Raw genomic sequence first — 18,239 nt, 5'->3', positions numbered from 1 at the left:
GCATCACCGCTTCAGTGGACACGAACTTGGGCAAACCGGGAGATGGTGAGGGACAGGGAAGCCTGGTGTGCTGCCATCCATGGGGTCACTGTGAGTCGGACAGAACTTGGCGACTGAACAACAACAGCAAGGATCAAATCCAGACTCCGTGTAGCCCTAGCAGCAGGCTTCCATTCTTTAAGCCTCGGTTCCTCATCTTTGGGCACTTACGGTGACCCTGGCTGCACTGGCCTGAGATGGACTCTCAGTCCATATGAGCCTTTCTAATGGGGCTCATTACTCTCACTGGTGCCTTTGGTCCTAGTCTGGCTACAGCGATGAGTGATTAGAATGCACCTAGACTCTGGCATCAGACCTGAGTGTAAATTCAGGCCCCACCACTTGCTGGTTGTGGACTCTGAGTCTCATGTTCCTTATCTGAGGAATGGGGATAAGGATGGTGGTCCCTTCTCAGTGGGGGGATGATGAGACAGCTGGTATAAAACACAAGGCACAGTGCATCTGACAGTGAGTACCAATGGGCTGTCTTCATCTTTTTTTCTCCTTTTCCTTCTTCTTCTTCCTTCTCCTCCTCCTCCTTCTTCCTCTTATTACTGTAGTGGTTGCCACTATGCCAATTAACCCCCAAATCTTTTACTTCTTCTTCCCCACCCCTCCTTCTCCGTTTCCCTCTTGCTTCTCAGTCCACTTGTCTGGCCCAGGCAAAGTTCTAGACTCAGCCACCTCTTGGCCAGGCTCTTGACCAATTCTCTCTGCTCACAAAGGCCCAGGCTTGTCCACCTGCTGCCCCAGGCCCTCAGATAAATGTGCACATCCTTCCTTCTATTTGTGGGACAATCTGGGGGTGCTCATATCCTCCCTGCCATGTAAAGGGATCACAGGCTGTTCCCCTAGAAAACTTCAAGGTGGGGATCCCAGCCGCTCAGAAATCAGGAGCCTGGAGTTGTCCTCAGAGCCCCATGAGGAGCCCTCTCCAGGGCACCTATGGCTTTGCTGAAAAGAGGAAGCTCCGAGGCAGCAGCTCTTCAGGGCAGGGACTTTCTCTTTGCCTCTCAGTGGAAGCAAAAGTCCAGACACTACTTCTAGGAATTTATCCACCAGATGTGTTCCCCTTCATGAACAGCACACAGCATGTAAATGCAAAAGACTGGAAAACCCCAAAACGTCCATCAATAAGCACACCAGCTATATTAATTTTGGTAGATCTATACAGCAAAAAACCAGATGGCCACTGGAAAGAACGAGGCTGATCTAGACTACTGATAGGGACTTTTCCAAGATGCATTTCAGGTGAGAGAAGCAAGGAACAGAACAGTATTAGTGGTCAAGAAGCTGCCTGCCAATGCAGGAGACGTAAAAGACATAAGTTCGATCCCTGGGTTGGGAAGATCCCATGGAGGAGGGCATGGCAACCCACTCCAGTATTCTTGCCTGGAGAATCCCACGGACAGAGGAGCCTGGAGGGCTATAGTCCACGGGGTCACAAAGAGACGGACACAACTGAAGCGACTTAACACACATATGCTGCCCTCCTTCCCACCCTTCCTCCCTTCCTGATTTAGGCCTTTCTCCCATTTCTTTCAAAGAAATGCCTTTGTATATGTGCTTACATAGACTGTTGTTTTTTTTTTTTATAAATTTATTTATTTTAGTTGGGGGCTAATTACTTTACAATATTGTAATAGTTTTTGCCATACATTGACATGAATCAGCCATGGGTTTACATGTGTTCCCCTTCCTGGACCCCCCACCCACCTCCCTCCCCATCCCATCCCTCTGACTATTTTTGAAGGACAAATAAGAAATCGTCAAGCTTGTTTGCTTCTGAGAAAGGGAAATGAGATGCGGAGGGGAAGTCAGAGGTGAGAAAATTGCTTTTCAGCCTACCCTTTTTCTTTTTCTTTTTTTGCTGCATGAATTAAAATTTTTTTCTTTCTGAATAGGTCAATCATGCATACAGAAAAACACTTCAAATCACTCCAAAGGGTATTTGGTGGAAAGCAAACCTTTCCTCCTCTGACCAGCTGCCCCCATCCATTATCCCAGTTCCTTCCTTAGGGGCAGCTCATGTGATGGCTTGTTTGTATATCTTTTCAGATGTAAGCTAAGCATTTGTGTAAATACATATTTACATGTAATTATATTTTTGTAGAGATAATATATACATAGGGGCTTCCTAGATGACACAGTGGTAAAGACTCTGCCTGTCAAGCAGAAGAGAGTTTGACCCCTGGGTGGGGAAGATCCCCTGGAGAAGGAAATGGCAACTCACTCCAGTATTCTTGCCTAGAGAATCCCATGCACAGAGGAGCCAGGAAGGCTACAGTTCATGAAGTCACAAAAGAGTCCAGCACGACTCTGCAACTAAACAACAATACATATATAACATAAGCTTTAAATCATTTTAAAGATTTAAATCATTTTAAAGTGTACAGTTCAGCGGCATTAAGTACATTTACATTGTTGTGCTACTATCACCGAATTCCACCTCTAGAACTTTTTCATCTTCCCAAAGAGAAGCTCTATCCCATCAAATAATAACTCACCATTCCCTCCTCCCCCAGCCCTTGGCAATCACCTTTCTAGTTTTTGTGCCTATGGATTTGACCACCTCTAGGTACCTCATCAGAGAAGGCACTGGTGACCCACTCCAGTACTCTTGCCTGGAAAATCTCATGGATGGAGGAGCCTGGTAGGCTGCAGTCCATGTGAAGAGTCGGACACGACTGAGAGACTTCACTTTCACTTTTTGCTTTCATGCATTGGAGAAGAAAATGGCAACCCACTCCAGTGTTCTTGCCTGGAGAATCCCAGGGACGGGGGAGCCTGGTGGGCTGCCGTCCATGGGGTCGCACAGAGTCGGACACGACGGAGGTGACTTAGCAGCAGCAGCAGGTACCTCATAGATACCTCTAGGAATCCTACAGCAGCACTTGTCTTTTTGTGACTGGCTTATTTCACTTAGCATTAATGTCCTCAAGGTTTATCCATGTTGTAGCACAGGTCACAATTTCCTTCCTTTTTCAGGTGAGTAATATTCCATTGTGTGTGTGTGTTTCCATTCATCCATTGGTGGACATATGGGTGATTTCCACTTTTATGTATTTTTTTTTAATAAGCAAAAAATAGTTTAAACAGAAGAAGAAGGACATTTAGGGACAGGAGAGTGATCTGGGAGCCTCCCATGCATCGCCAGCATTGTAGAAGGACAGAAGGACAAGGCAGCTCTACCTCTCCACATGAAGAGGGAAAACATCCCCTTCCTCGGTAACTGCTGGGGATTCCCCACCTTCAGCCCGAGAGAAACTCCCCTGAGCCCTGTCTGTGAACTCAGGGCTCCTGAGTGCAGTACCTGCCTCTCCTCCTGCACAGGGAGAGCAGGCTAGGGGAGAGCAGGCTGGCTAGCGCAGGTGTGGCCCCAGGGAAATGGGGCACTGGGTAGCAGAGGCTGAGTCAGCAGGAAAGGCTGGGGGCCTCGCCTCATTGCTGGGGACAAAGGTGCTCTCCAGGGGGCAGCCCCTGAGACCACCCCCTGAGGCCCCATGGAAGGAAAACCCGAGTTCAGATGAAAAGCCAGTAGACCAGTTCTGTGTCTCTCCCTCACAGTCCTCCAGTGACAGTCCATTTTTCACAAGATCACTTCCACATCTAAAAAATATTTCTTTTCTCCCCGTGTTTTGTTTTGAAACATTTAAAATGTTCAGGAAAGTTATTAGAGCAGTTTAAGGATCACCAGTGTATCTACCACCTCACTGTAACATCGTTAACACCCAGCTGCGTTTGCTTTCTCTGGGATATCATACAGGTATATGCGTATACACACACGTAAAACACATTTGCACATACATATGCACACGTACACACACATACCAAGTGTACATATTTACATCTATATGTATACAGCACACAGATGTAGGCATACACACACTTGTATGCACATGCACATATACATATGTGCAGTACATACATACATATGCATATATGCACATACATATACACACACATGTCTCTCTATACACATATCAATATGTACTCATATACGTGTATACTTCACCTGAACTGAACTCTTTGAAAGTAAGATCATCATGAACTTCACCCCTGAATACTTCAGGTGCATCTCTTAAAAACAAGGACTTCCTCCTACACAACTTTTAAGTCTTTATACCTAAGAAAATCAACAACAAAGCCCTAATATCATATAATATTTAAATTTCCTGGTTTCAGGGAGCTTAGCCCGGTGCTCTGTGGTAACCTAGACGGATATGATGGGGGTGAGGTGGGGAGGAGGCTCACGAGGGCGGGGATATATGTATTCTGTGTGCTCAGTCACTTCAGTTGTGTCCGACTCTTTGCGAACCCATGGACTGCTTCCTGCCAGGCTCCTCTATCCATGGGATTTTCCAGGCAAGAATACTGGAATGGGTTGCCATCTCCTCCTTCAGGGGAATCTTCCTGACCCAGGGATTGACTCCACATCTCCTGTGTCTCCTGCATTACAGGCGGATTCTTTACTGCTGAGCCACGGGGGATGCCTGGATATATGTGTACATATGGCTGATTCACGTGGTTGTACAGCAGAAACTAACACAACATTGTAAACCAATTATCCTCCAATTAAAAATAAAATTTAAAAAATAAAAGAAAAAAGAAAAAGAAATAAATTTCCATGTTTGTCCCCAAAAGATCTTTTATAACTGTTTCTCAAAATTAGGATTCAACTAGTCTATATATTCTACATATTTGACTGTCTCTTAAATCACTTTTAATCTTCATTGTCCCTAATCCACATTTTGTGAAAAAAGAACATTGACTGTGTGTTGATCCCCAGACGGCTGACTTTTAGGAGGCCTGGAAGGTCCCACCTCCTGGAGCTGTCTGCCTTCTCGTGGGATCATTTATTTTCCTCTAGACTCTGTATTTCTCATAAAATGGGATTCAGGGCTAGAGCTTGGTTAGACTCTGGGTAACACCTTTTTTTTTTCTTTCAAGACAATTTTCTGGAGTAGTTTTAGGTTCACAGCAACACTGAGAGGAGGGTACAGGGATTTCCTATATACTCCCTGCCCACCCCCTCCACATGCATGGCTCCCTCACTATTAACATCCCCCACCAGAGTGTACACTTGTGACAACTGGTGAACCTACTTTGACACATTGTAACCACCAAAAGTCTATGATTTATAATATTATGGTTTATTCTCTCTTGGTGTGTGGTGTATGGGTTTGGACCAAAATACAACGATGTGTATCCATCATTATGGTGTTATATGGAGTATTTTCACTGCCCTAATACTCCTCTGTGCTCCACCTATTCATCTTTTCTTCCCTCTAACCCCTGGTAACCACTAATCTTTTTATCATAGTTTTGCCTTTTCCAAAAGGTCATATAGTTGGAGTCATACAGTAGTTAGCCTTTTCAAATTGGCTTCTCTCACTTAGCTAGTTATTGGAAAAGGAAATGGCAACCCACTCCAGTATTCTTGTCTGGGAAATCCCATGGACAGGGCTGCCTGATGGGCTACATGACTTAGCAACTAAACAACAATAACAGTAATATGCATTTAAGTTTCCTCCATGCCTTTTCACAGTTTGATAGCTCTTTTCTTTTTAGCAGTGAATAATAATTCCACTGTCTGAAGTACCACATTTTATCCATTCACCTACTAAAGGACATTTTGGTTGCTCCTAAATTTTGACAATTAGGAATAGAGTTGCTAAACTATAGGCTTTTGTGAGGACATAAGTTTTCAGTTTTCCTTTGGGTAAATGCCAAGGATTATAATCATTGGACCAGACAGTAAAAGCATACTTAGTCTTGTAAGAAACCTCCAGACTTTCGAAGTGGCTGTACTGTTTAACATCCCACCAGCAATGCATGGGTTCATGTTGCTCCACGCCCTCAGTGTTGTCAGAGTCCCAGACTTTGGCCATTCTCATAGGGGTGTAGTGGTATCTCCTCATTGCTTTAACTTGCATTTCCTTGATGACATAAGATGCGAAATATCTTTTCATAGGCTTTTGTTTTCTTATTTTTAATTGATAATATATACATAGTGTAAAATTTACCACTGTAATCATTTTTAAGTGTACAGTTCAGTGGCATTAAATACACTCACTTTTAAAGTTCTTCATTGAGTTTTGGCTGTGCTGGGTCTCCACCGCTGCAGGCAGGCTTTCCCTAGTTGCTGTCAGCGGGGGCTGCTCCGCAGCTGCAGACCTCAGGCTTCTCGCTGCAGTCGGGGGCTTCTCTTCTTTCAGGCTCAGTGGTTGCAGCACCCGGACTTAGTCGCCCCGTGTGGTGTGTGGAAATTTTGGGATCATGGATGGAAACTGTGTCCCTTTCATTGGCAGGTGGATTCTTGACCGCTGGACCACCAGATTGTGCCACCATCCTCACCATCCATCTCCACAACTTTTCCATCTTCCCAAACTGAAACTCTGTATCCATTAAAGACTGACTCCTCATTCCCTCTGACCTCCAGACCCTAGTAATCACCATTCTCTATGAATTTGACTCCTCCAGGAACCCCACAGAATGGTAATCATGCAGTATTTGTCCTTCTGTGACCGGCTTTTGACGAGGTCTTCCAAGGCAATGCTATGCACTTCCAGTGCAGATCCATCAGGAGGCCCATAGGAATCTCAGTTGAACAGGCCCTGCCCGCCTCTGCCGCCCGCCTTTCCCACCTGGCTGCCCCATTCCTGCACTCGCTCTGCGCCAGCTGCTCAGCCCTCTCACCCTTGACCCTTGCCCTTTCCACCCTGGTGGGCTTCTTAGTATCATCTGAATTTCAGCTTGCATGTCACCCCTCATAGACTACTCAGCCTGCTTTCCCATAGTCACCATCGTTTTTCTCTGTTTCGTTTTCTTCATAGCACTCACTGCAGCCTGACATTACCTTGCTTGTTTTTTTTTTCCTCTGTTTATTGTCTACAGGAGAGCAGGGACCTGTTCACTGCTGTGTACCCAGATCCTGGCGGTGTACCTTGCACATGGCAGTTTCTTGTATTAGTCTGCCCTTGCTGCTGTGATACATAGTGGTTTAAAACAACACAAATTTGCCATCTTACAGTTCAGAGGTGGCTCAGTGGGTAAAGAATCTGCCTGCAATGCAGGAGACATGGATTTGATCACTGGATGGGGAAGATTCCCTGGAGGAGGGCCCAGCAACCCATTCCAGTATTCTTGCTTGGAGAATCCCATGGATAGAGGAGCCTGGTGGGCTACAGTCCGTGGGGTCGCAAAGAGTCAGACACGACTGAAGCGGCTGAGCACGCACCCATGCACGGTTCAGAAAGTCAGAAGTCCTAAATCAGTCTCAGTGGTATGAAATCAAGGTGTTGGCAGGGCTGTTTTCCTTCTGGAATTCCTAGGGGAGAATCTGTTTCCTTGCCTTTCCCACCTCCTCAAGGCTGCCTGCATTTCTGGGCTCACAGCATCACATCACGTAAACTTCTGCTTATGTCATCCCTTATCCTGTCTGTAGCTGACGCATTTGCTGGCCTTTCTTATAATGACCCTGTGATTGGATTGAGTCCATCCAGATAATCCTGGAAGTCTCTCTGTTTGAAAGGCTTGAACTTAAACACACCTGCAAAGTCCTTTTTACCATTTAAGGTCACATATTCATAAGTTCGGAGAAGGCAATGGCACCCCACTCCAGTACTCTTGCCTGGAAAATCCCATGGATGGAGGAGCCGGGTAGGCTACAGTCCATGGGGTCGCTAAGAGTCAGACACGACTGAGCAACTTCACTTTCACTTTGCCCTTTCATGCACTGGAGAAGGAAATGGCAACCCACTCCAGTATTCTTGCCTGGAGAATCCCAGGGACAGCGGAGCCTGATGGGCTGCCGTCTATGGGGTCGCACAGAGTCGGACACGACTGAAGCGACTTAGCAGCAGCATTCACAAGTTCAGGGAATTACATGTGGACACTTTTGGGGGTTCGTTGTTTTGTCTACCAAGGGCTCAATAAATATTTGTTGAATGGATGAATAAATGAATGGGTGGATCCCTTTACAAGTAGAGTACTGCTGAGTCCTGAACTCCAGGCTGGCTCAGCCACTTACTGGCAAGTCCCTTTTTTCTCCTCCATTAGATGTATTCTGAGCACCCACAATGTACCCCACTCTTGGGAGACCCTGGACTGCCAAGACAAATAAATGGAGACCCTGCTTTCTAAGAAATGAATCAATTTGGCTTCTGGGAGGAGCCCAAGAAAGAGAAAATATGATGTAATCTGTTTGAGTCCATGTTCTAGGTCACCCCAGAGAATTTTAAGTCCTGAGGGGGTGTGCTTACCTAGAGGCTGACATTTCAAATGGCTCTTGATTCATGAGTAGGAGTTTATACAGTAGGGAAGTGGAAAGGGCATACATGGCCAGGGACAGGCCACAGACCTCTTTGAGGAACTGTGAGGAAAGTGATGTGATTCCTCATGGGAGGGAGACCAGTTTGTGGGGGAGGGTCGTGTCTGGAATAGGGTCGTGTCTTGAAGGTCACAATCAGGAGAATGGGTTTAGTGGGGGCACATCAGGGTTTTGAAGCAGGCGTGTGGAGCTTGGAATCAGGGCTGCTCCCTCTGGTCACTGCATTGTGGAATGGGGAATGAGGGGCCAGCACCTGAGCCTGGGGTGGAGGCAGCCAGGACAGGGCAGGGACAATGGGGACAGAGATAAGGGGACAGATCTGAGAGAGACTTAGGAAGCAGAATCAGTGGGACGTGGTGGTAGATTGAAAAGGGGGTGGCTGAGGAAGAGCGTAGAGACAGCTGGAAAGAAGGACAGAAAGAAAGTGAAAGTCACTCTGTCATATCTGACTCTGTGACTCATTGAATTTTCCAGGCCGAATACTGGAGTGGGTAGCTTTTCCCTTCTCCAGGGGATCTTCCCAAACCAGGGATCGAACCCAGGTCTCCCACACTGCAGGCAGATTCTTTACCAGCTGAGCCACAAGGGAACCTGGAAATGTAAATGAAGGGGACAGATCTGAGAGAGACTTAGGAAGCAGAATCAGTGGGACGTGGTGGTAGATTGAAAAGGGGGTGGCTGAGGAAGAGCGTAGAGACAGCTGGAAAGAAGGACAGAAAGAAAGTGAAAGTCACTCTGTCATATCTGACTCTGTGACTCATTGAATTTTCCAGGCCGAATACTGGAGTGGGTAGCTTTTCCCTTCTCCAGGGGATCTTCCCAAACCAGGGATCGAACCCAGGTCTCCCACACTGCAGGCAGATTCTTTACCAGCTGAGCCACAAGGGAACCTGGAAATGTAAATGACCGTGAACTGGCCCAAGTTGAGACCTTGTGAGAAGCCCTGGAGGACGCTGGTGATGCGGCAGAGAAAATAAGCCAAGGGGTCCATAGGCTTCTCCCTTTGAAGGCAGATCCATGATGAAGGTCACCAAGGGGACAAGATGGGCCTCAGTTCCAGGCGAGGGCTTGGGGCTGTTTGGCTCCTGTCCCCATTCTTACTTGATTTACAAACAACCACTGGGGTAAGTCGGTGGGACTCTGAAAACATCTCCCCCATTTCCAGATGGGGAAACTGAGACCCAGAGACGTCCAGTGACATGGCCAAGACCACACAGCCAGCAGACCCCAGGGAGCACAGGCCTCCAAGAGGCCCAGCTCAAGGGGGATTTCACATCTCTTGAAACTCAGGGAGAGGTGAGCGTGGGGGTCCCCTTTGAGTGGCTCCTGGCCACAGAGAATTTCCTCCTCTTTGAAGGAAGCGGGAGTTCTTCTTTCATAATGTGAATGTCAGAGACTCTGGCCTCACGGGTGACTAAGAGTGTCTGAGGCTTGTGGGTGTAGCAAGCGCTTAAATATCAGACCTCCCTGTCCTTTGGTGATTGTAGACACCTGAGCTGGGACATAGGTCAAAACGATGGCCAGCCTGAAGACCCCTCTCCTGGCTGCCCTCATCCTCCTGGCTATGATACTTCAAGCAACAGAGGCAGGTGAGATTGGGAAGAGGCAGGGCTTTCTGTAGAAGTCAAGGTCAGACACTACAATAGCTTCCTCATGTGGTGGAGAGAGTACTGATCTGAGAGCCGAAGACGCCAGTCTGTTGGCTGTTGGGCTAGTCCCATTGCTTCCACCAGACCTGAGTCTTTGTATCTGTTAAATGAGCAGTCCTGAAGGCTTGGAGTCTAGGATCTGCCTCAGCTGGGTTAGGGGTGGTGGTGGGCATGGCCCAGGGTCCCCCTAGAGAACTCAAGGATAGGGTCTTGGGGTGTGGAGAAGGAGCCCCTGAAGGAGGACAGCCTGGGTGGAGAAAGGTAGGAGCAGGGGTAAGGGTTATTCCGTTGGAAGACTGGTCCTGCCCTCTCACTACCCCATTTTTGCTCCAGAACTTCCCCTCAACACTGGGCTGTTGATTTCTCTTTTCATCTCAAAGTCTGCCCTTCTGCCCTGTGTTGGGTAGGGGAATGAGGACTGGGCTGGGAGTCAGGAACAATGATTGCTCATTTACTGGGGTTCCTGAGCACTTTTCCCTGCATTAAAGGCCCCAGAGAATAGGTACTATTATTACCCCCTGGATCTGAGGAGGAAATTAGGTCTCAGAGATGTTACGTGACTCAGGGTAGAGTGAGACTCGTACCGGGGCTTGGGTGACTGGACTCTGTCTGAGCCACTGACCTGACACTCTCCCGGGTCCTGCTGTGTGGTCTGGGCAAATCCACCTCCCTCTCTGGACCCCAGTCTCACCATTTGCTCCAGGAAGGGGATTAAAGTAGATGTGAGCTGAAGGGAAATTCTCCAAAGACCTGGAGAGTTCTTCAAAGTGCACATCTGATTCAACCTGGCTGGGACGAGACACTGAACTTTTCTGACAAGCTCCTAAGTGATGCTGATGAGGGTCCACGGACCTCATCTCGAATAGCAAAGTTCTAAGGCTCCTTCCTGTTTAGAGTCTCTGGGTCCCATCTAGAGCTTCGGCATTGTTTCGTTTGTTTGGTTGAGTTTTGGTGGGTTTTTTATTCTTGGCCACACTAGGCGTTGTTTTCTTTTGCTTGTTTGTTTGTTTTTTTCTTTGTGGAGTGCTATACCACTTAGAGAACCTTAGTTCCCTGACCAGGGATGGAACCCGTGCCCCCTGCAGTGGAAGCACAGAGCCCTAACCCCTGGACCATCAGGGAAGTCGCCCTAGGGCATTGCTGATGCTCAGTGAGTCTGACTCCCTCTCCCTTGAGCTGGCTGATGCAGAGTGTAGACTTCGGGTGCTTAGTGGCTTCTTAGAGATCCAAGAGTGGGGTCTTTGAGGGCCCAGAATCATTTGGACACCAACCTTCCACATGAGAACAGAAAAGCTGAGTCAGAGGTGAGGACCAAGGGAGACCAGCCTGTGATGCCTCTGAACACCTCTCTCCCCCAGGTCCCTATGGTGCCAACGTAGAGGATAGCATCTGTTGCCGGGACTACATCCGTCACCCTCTGCCCCTGCGTTTGGTGAAATATTACTACTGGACTTCCAATTCCTGCCGGAGGCCTGGCGTGGTGTGAGTAGGGAGCTGGAGAGGCAAGGCCTTAGAGAGCCTGATGGGTGTTGCCCAGGAGGATCCAGGTGCAGGTGGGTGGGCTCCACGCAGGGCTGGAGGAATGCAGCTGGATGCCCAGATGTCAGGGGAGCCCCTGGTTGGACTAGATGGCTCAGCTAAGGCTTGGGTGTACCAAGAAAAAAACACCATGTGATCATTCGACAGATCTTATCAGGCACTTCCTTTGTGCCAAGCAACATATGCCTGGTTCTGAGGACACAGAGGGTGCATCCGCGGGCATGGTAAACTAGGTAGTGTAGAGCTACTGTAGAGCGTAGGGTTCAGGGGACAGGCAATAGCCTGAGTCAGCAAAGATGTTCCCATCAGAAGCATCTTGGATCCCCGGTGCCCTGAGATTTAGTTATTTGAGGCAGTCCGTTCTTATTTTTTTTCTTTTTGTTTATTGGGGTATAGCCGGTTAACAAATAATGTTGTGATGATTTCAAATGAACAGCAAAAGGACCTGTAAAGGGATATACATACACATATATCCATTCTCCTCCAAACTCCCCTCCCATCCAGGCTGCCATATAACTCTGGGCAGAGTTCCATGTGCTGTATATAGTAGGCCATTGTTGCTTATCCATTTTAAATATAGGAGTGTGTACATGTCCATCCCAAACTCCCTAACTGTGCCTTCCCCCCCATCCTTTCACCCACCCAGGAACCATAAGTTTGTTGTCTAAGTCTGTGAGTCTCTTTCTGTTTTGGAAGTAAGTTCATTTGTATCATTTCTTTTTAGATTCCACATATAAGGGATGTCGTATGATATTTCTCCTTGTCTGTCTGACTTACTTCACTCAGTGTGACAAATCTCTAGGTCCATCCATGTTGCTTCAAATGGCATTATTTCATTTATTTTCAATGAGGCAACCCATGCTTACCAGGAGAATATTAAGAGCTGACACTAAGTTCTTCCTCTGGGCCAGGCACTGTTCTGAGCATGACTGTTTCATTCTCATAGTGATCCTATAAGGAGGTGCTATTATTTCTATTTCATAGATGGAGAAACAGGCTCAGGATGGGGTGAGGAGAAATGACTTGCTCAAGGTTTCACAGGCTGGAACCAGGACTCTTGGGTCCTTGTTCTCCTTTGCTGCTTTCTCTCAGCTTCTTTGATTCCTTTTCCTTGGCCTGCAGTCTGCTGGGGGTGGGGTATTTGAACCTGGGGACTCATGACCCCCTTTGGGTCTCTGTCATCTTCTCATCTTCATCCTTCTTATTCATCTTCCACCCCTCAAAGGGGTAAAATGCAAGAAGACTGAAGCGGGAAGCCCTGCTAAGGTTCTGATCACTTCAATACTGGGCCTCAGTTTTCCCATCAGTATAGTGGGAATGATTACCTTCATTTATTTTTATTTATCAAACGCGTAGAGAGTGCTTGTTAAATGCCAGGCACTGTTATGAACACTTTATAAATATTAACTCATTTAGTCCTTCAAACAACTCAATGTAGTAGGTACTGTTAAATCTCCTTTTTACAGGTGAGTAAATGGACACAGTGAGTTGTGGGGCCTTTTTGAGCATCACAGGGCATGATAATAAAGTGGGAGGTGTAATACTCAATTTCTGGCATATAATAGATGCTCAGTGAGAGGTGGTTGCTGTTGTTTTGTCACTCAGTTTCTTAGTTGCTCTTTTGTGACCCCGTGGACTGTAGCCCACCAGGCTCCTCTGTCCGTGGGATTTCCCAGGCAAGAACACTGGAGTGGGTTGCCATTTCCTTCTCCAGGGGATCTTCCCGACCCAGGGATTGAACCTGAGTCTCCTGCCTTGACACGTGGATTCTTTACTGCTGAGCCACCAGGGACACATGTGATTATTGGATCTTGAGCTGGAAGGGATGCTAGAAGGAATGTGGTTCGATGAATGGGAAGATCAAAGCTCAGAGAGGGGCCAAGCCTTGTCCGGTGCCATAGAGCAGCCAGGGCAGGCTGTCCACGGCCAAGATCAATCTTCCTTTGCTGCCTTCTTTGTTTTTTCTGTTCATTGGTCATCTGTGTGTATGTGCGCGCACACGTGTGCAGATCAGGCGTGTTTGTTGCAGCTCTGGCAAAAGTGGAAGCCCGAGCCCACAACTGCCACGGGGTCTTGGGCTATTGCTCCCCGCTCCTCTCTGGGCTCAGGTCTCTCGGGGGCGGGCCAGGATGGGGACGTTCTCTGAAGGCCCTGCCCCAGAGCGTCCAGTTTAAAGCAAGCACAATGAGTCGGGTCTTACCAGCTCTGGCACTTGGGCAAGTTCCTTTACCTCACTGGGCCTCACTTTCCTCACTGTGAAACAGAATACTGGAGGCTCATAGGATCGTTGAAGGATTTATGAAAAAAATCAGTGTTAAAAGTTCAGGCCAACATATATCAAGTGAACCTTAAAAATGTATTTCGATATACATTAGGTGCAGCCAAATACTGTTTGATTCCACTTCTATGAGGTACCTAAGAAGAGTCAAATTCATAGTCAGAAAGTACATTGGTAGATGCCAGAGGCCAGAGAGTGGGGAAGATGGGTGGGGAGTTAGTGTTCAATAGGGACAGAGTTTCAGTTTAGGAAAGTGAAAAATTCAGGAGATGGATGATGGTAAGAGTTGCACAATAATGTGAATGTACTTAGTGCCACTGAACTGTCCAGTTAAATATGGTTAAAATAGTATGTTTTATATTATGTGACTTTCATTAGTTCAGTTCAGTTCAGTCACTCAGTAGTGTCCGACTCTTTGCAACCCCATGAACCACAGCACACCAGGCCTCCCTGTCCATCACCAACTCCCAGAGTTTACCCAAACTCATGTCCATTGAGTTGGTGATGCCATCCAACCATCTCATCCTCTGTCATCTCCTCCTCCTGCCCTCAATCTTTCCCAGCATCAGAGTCTTTTCAAATGAGTCAGCTCTTCGCATCAGGTGGGCAAAGTATTGGAATTTCAGCTTCAGCATCAGTCCTTCCAATGAATATTCAGGACTGATTTCCTTTGGGATGGACTGGTTGGATCTCCTTGCTGTCCAAGGGACTCTCAAGAGTCTTCTCCAACACCACAGTTCAAAAGCATCAATTCTTCGGCACTCAGCTTTCTTCACAGTCCAACTCTCACATCCATACATGACTACTGGAAAAACCACAGCCTTGACTAGATGGACCTTTGTTGGCAAAGTAATGTCTCTGCTTTTTAATACGCTGCCTAGGCTGGTCATAACTTTCCTTCCAAAGAGTAAGCATCTTTTAATTTCATGGCTGCAATCACTGTCTGCAGTGATTTGGGAGCCCCAAAACATAAAGTCAGCCACTGTTTCCCCATCTATTTGCCATGAAGTGATGGGACCAGATGCCATGATCTTAGTTTTATGAATGTTGAGCTTTAAGCCAACTTTTTCACTCTCCTCTTTCACTTTCATCAAGAGGCTCTTTAGTTCTTCTTCGCTTTCTGCCATAAGGGTGGTGTTATTTGCATATCTGAGGTTATTGATATTTGATTCCAGCTTGTGCTTCATCCAGTCCAGCATTTCTCATGATGTACTCTGCATATAAGTTAAATAAGCAGGGTGACAATATACAGCCTTGACATACTCCTTTTCCTATTTGGAACCAGTGTGCTGTTCCATGTCCAGTTCTAACTGTTGCTTCCTGACCTGCATACAGGTTTTTCAAGAGGCAGGTCAGGTGGCCTGGTATTCTCATCACTTGAAGAATTTTCCACAGTTTATTGTGATCCACACAGTCAAAGGCTTTGGCATAGTCAATAAAGCAGAAATAGATGTTTTTCTGGAACTCTCTTGCTTTTTCGATGATCCAGCAGATGTTGGCAATTTGATCTCTGATTCCTCTGCTTTTTAAAAAAAAGTTAAAAAAAGACCTTCGGGCCAGCTCCTGGCACAGTTATATAGCATCTACTGTCTGCTGTACATGGTCCTGAGCACTCCAGTTTATATATTAATTCATCAAATTGTCATCAGATTCCTAGGAAGTTGGACCACAATTATCATGCCCATTTTACAGCTGTGAAAACAGAAGCTCAGAGAAGTTAAGGGACTTGCTAACAAGTGGCAGAGCTAGAACGTTAATCCAGATAAGCTGGTTCCAAAGTTCATGCTCTTGGCCACTACCCAATACTCTCTCCCAAGACAGTGTCAGCAGTGATTATGGGCTTCTTGGGCATACTATTTCCTGGCCTGTCCTGGCACTTGGGGCTGGGGCTGAAGGTATGGGAAGTCCTTGATGTTTATTTCCTCCTGTCCTTCTTAAGACATGTGAGTCACCTGCATTTATGAGTCACCTGCTGTATGCAAATTGTCTGCAGTGGACCATGGCATCCTTACTGCATGCTAATGAGGCCTCCTTCTCTCCCTGGTGTTTCTGCCTTCCAGCTTGCTGACCTTGAAGGACCGAGAGATCTGTGCTGACCCCAAACAGCACTGGGTGAGGAAGATTCTCCAGAAGCTGAACCAATGAGGCAGGCCCTGCTCTGATGACCGTGGCCTTGGTTCCTCCAGGAAGGTTCACGGATCCCCACCTGCCTCCTGTTACAGCGGCTTCCTTGACATGAGCCTGTGCCAACGACTCTCTCAGCGGTCCTTAATCTTAATCCCTGAAGCTGTCACCCTCAGTCAAGCCTCCAGCTATGACTCTCATCTCCCCTCTAACCTTCCAACCCACCCTTTGCCCCACCAAAGCCAGAGGATCCACCATCCTGGTCAGTCACTCCTCTGCTCCAAACCCTTCCATGGCTCCCCATTGCCCTCGGCTGAGGTCAGAGTTCCTGAGCCTGACACCTCGGTCTCCAGTCCTGTCTCATTTCCCTTCATGCATGTTGGATTCCAGCTCCCTGTTCTCCCAACCCATGTCATACCTTTCCACTTCTGGCTCTTTTCCTGGGCTGCTCCTGACACCCAGAATGTCTTTCCATTTTCTACACCTGTCCGACCCCATCCCTCCTCCAGGGCATCACTCAACCTAAGCAGCCAGTAATTGAGATTCAGTTTTTTAAAGTTCCACGGGCCCTCTGCCTCCCTTTAACAACACTGATCACCATCTGCTTAGAATTCTCAGGACTTGAGAGCTTGTCCTCCAGCCCCACCAGCTAGACCAATATCCACATCTGAGTTACTTTGGTCTCCTGGCCTCCAGCAGAGAGCACAGGGGCTGGTTCAGAATCAGGGCTCAGTAAGAGGCTGGAGACTGAGTCAATAAAAGTAGTTTCTCTCTCTCACCTCCCAAAGGCTCTCATGCATCAATACAGAGACTTAAGGTCATCTAGAGAAGGGCTGGTGGGGTCCATTGCTGCTGCTGCTGCTGCTGCTAAGTCGCTTCAGTCGTGTCCGACTCTGTGCGACCCCACAGACTGCAGCCTACCAGGCTGCTCCATCCATGGGATTTTCTAGGCAAGAGTACTGGAGTGGGTCGCCATTGCCTTCTCCGGGTGGGGTCCATTAGGAAGCCTCAAATTTGCCCAGATTCACCTTTCTTCCTTTGTTAGAAGTCTTTAACATTCTTGCTTACCATGGGTTTTTACTGCCCCTCCAACCGCCAACATCCAGGCCTGACCTCTTCAGAGGGTCTCTTCAGAGTCCCTCATTTTTTCTTCCTCCTTTCCCGAATAGCTAATAACTAAATTCATGCCGCAATGTGAATGACTACACTTGGCTTGGTATTATAAGCTCTAGTTATATTTGTATAAGTAAAGAGGGCAAATGCTTAAAAGGCCAAATAAATGACTGGAAGAGCCTTAGAAAATGTATGGCAGGAGAACAAGGCAGTGATTTCCTGACCCCTGGAGTGAATGTGTGGGATATAGTTAAGGGAAAGAGCCTTGAATGGAGGTTGTTCTCAGGTGGCTGTAGCTAGGCTAATGACTGGGATTTGGGACTTATCTGCACCTCTTTGGAGACAATAGGTTCCCCAGGTATCTGTGGTTTTTCCTTTCTGAGGGAGCCTGATGCAGCATGGCAGGGTGGTTGTCACTGTGTGACCCTGAGGAGAACATCTAACCTCTCTGAGCTTCACCTGAGAATGGGAATACCCATCTTAAGGGATTTGCTGTTAGGCTCAGGTTGAAGCCACAGAGAATGTGGCTTTGCCAGCCATAAAAATCAGTGTCTTTCAGGGCTTCTGTCCCCTCCTGGAGCCCAAGGGCATTTTTCCACTACAAGTACTAGAAGTGTTAACCCACCTGCTGCCCATGCACATGGCCTTCAAGTGTTCTGGGATCTCCCTCTGCTCCTGTCCTGCCCCTGCCCCTGCCCCTCAGGCCTTCTGGAAAATAAATCCTCTGCAACAGTGTCTGCTTTGTTCCTTGGCATGTACTGTTCCTGTGAGGTGGGGCAGGAGACCCCTGGCTTCCTCTCTCCCGGTGGAGAAGCCCTTGACATTGATTCATGAGCTGGCTTGCCCAAGATCACCCTGTGAGAGGGTGGGGAGTCTCAGACAGGCCTGAGGACCTGGGAAGTAGCTGAGCAGGTGCCAGCAGGGATCCCCAGACATGTGTCCACCCTGGGACCACTTGACAGGAGGAGTTGATGAAATCATTCATTCAGTCCTCAATCAAAGGTCAATCCTAGACCTTTGAGAAGCATATTCATTCACTCATTCAATAACCCAAAGTTAACCTTCCCCCTTCAAGGGAGAACAGAGACAGAGGAGAGAGTATTAGTCAGGAAATGCTACTTGCAACAACAACCCCACAAATCTCAGTGGCTCAACTCCATACAAG

At 47.5% G+C, this 18,239-nt stretch overlaps 1 protein-coding gene across 1 annotated transcript; it reads left to right on the top strand.

The window, feature by feature from the left end:
* The first annotated feature begins 9,850 nt into the window (after positions 1–9,850).
* Positions 9,851–17,809, top strand: CCL22 (C-C motif chemokine ligand 22). The gene is made up of 3 exons (XM_081514238.1): positions 9,851–9,960; positions 11,379–11,502; positions 15,898–17,809. The coding sequence occupies exons 1-3, from the start codon at positions 9,888–9,890 to the stop codon at positions 15,980–15,982; spliced, it is 282 nt and encodes a 93-aa protein (XP_081370364.1). The 5' UTR covers positions 9,851–9,887; the 3' UTR covers positions 15,983–17,809.
* The last annotated feature ends 430 nt before the right edge of the window (positions 17,810–18,239 follow it).

The sequence above is a fragment of the Giraffa tippelskirchi genome, chromosome 7 (genome assembly GCF_054371585.1).
Source record: "Giraffa tippelskirchi isolate mGirTip1 chromosome 7, T2T-mGirTip1v1.2.pri, whole genome shotgun sequence".
Taxonomy (NCBI): domain Eukaryota; kingdom Metazoa; phylum Chordata; class Mammalia; order Artiodactyla; family Giraffidae; genus Giraffa; species Giraffa tippelskirchi.
This window is presented reverse-complemented; position numbering and strand designations above follow the sequence as displayed.

Bases quoted from the DNA above. Each gene is read 5' to 3' on its own strand.
- CCL22 (XM_081514238.1), top strand. From the start codon at position 9,888: ATGGCCAGCCTGAAGACCCCTCTCCTGGCTGCCCTCATCCTCCTGGCT. The intron at 9,961-11,378 runs GTGAGATTGGGA...TCTCTCCCCCAG, and splicing joins ACTTCAAGCAACAGAGGCAG to GTCCCTATGGTGCCAACGTA. The intron at 11,503-15,897 runs GTGAGTAGGGAG...TCTGCCTTCCAG, and splicing joins TGCCGGAGGCCTGGCGTGGT to CTTGCTGACCTTGAAGGACC.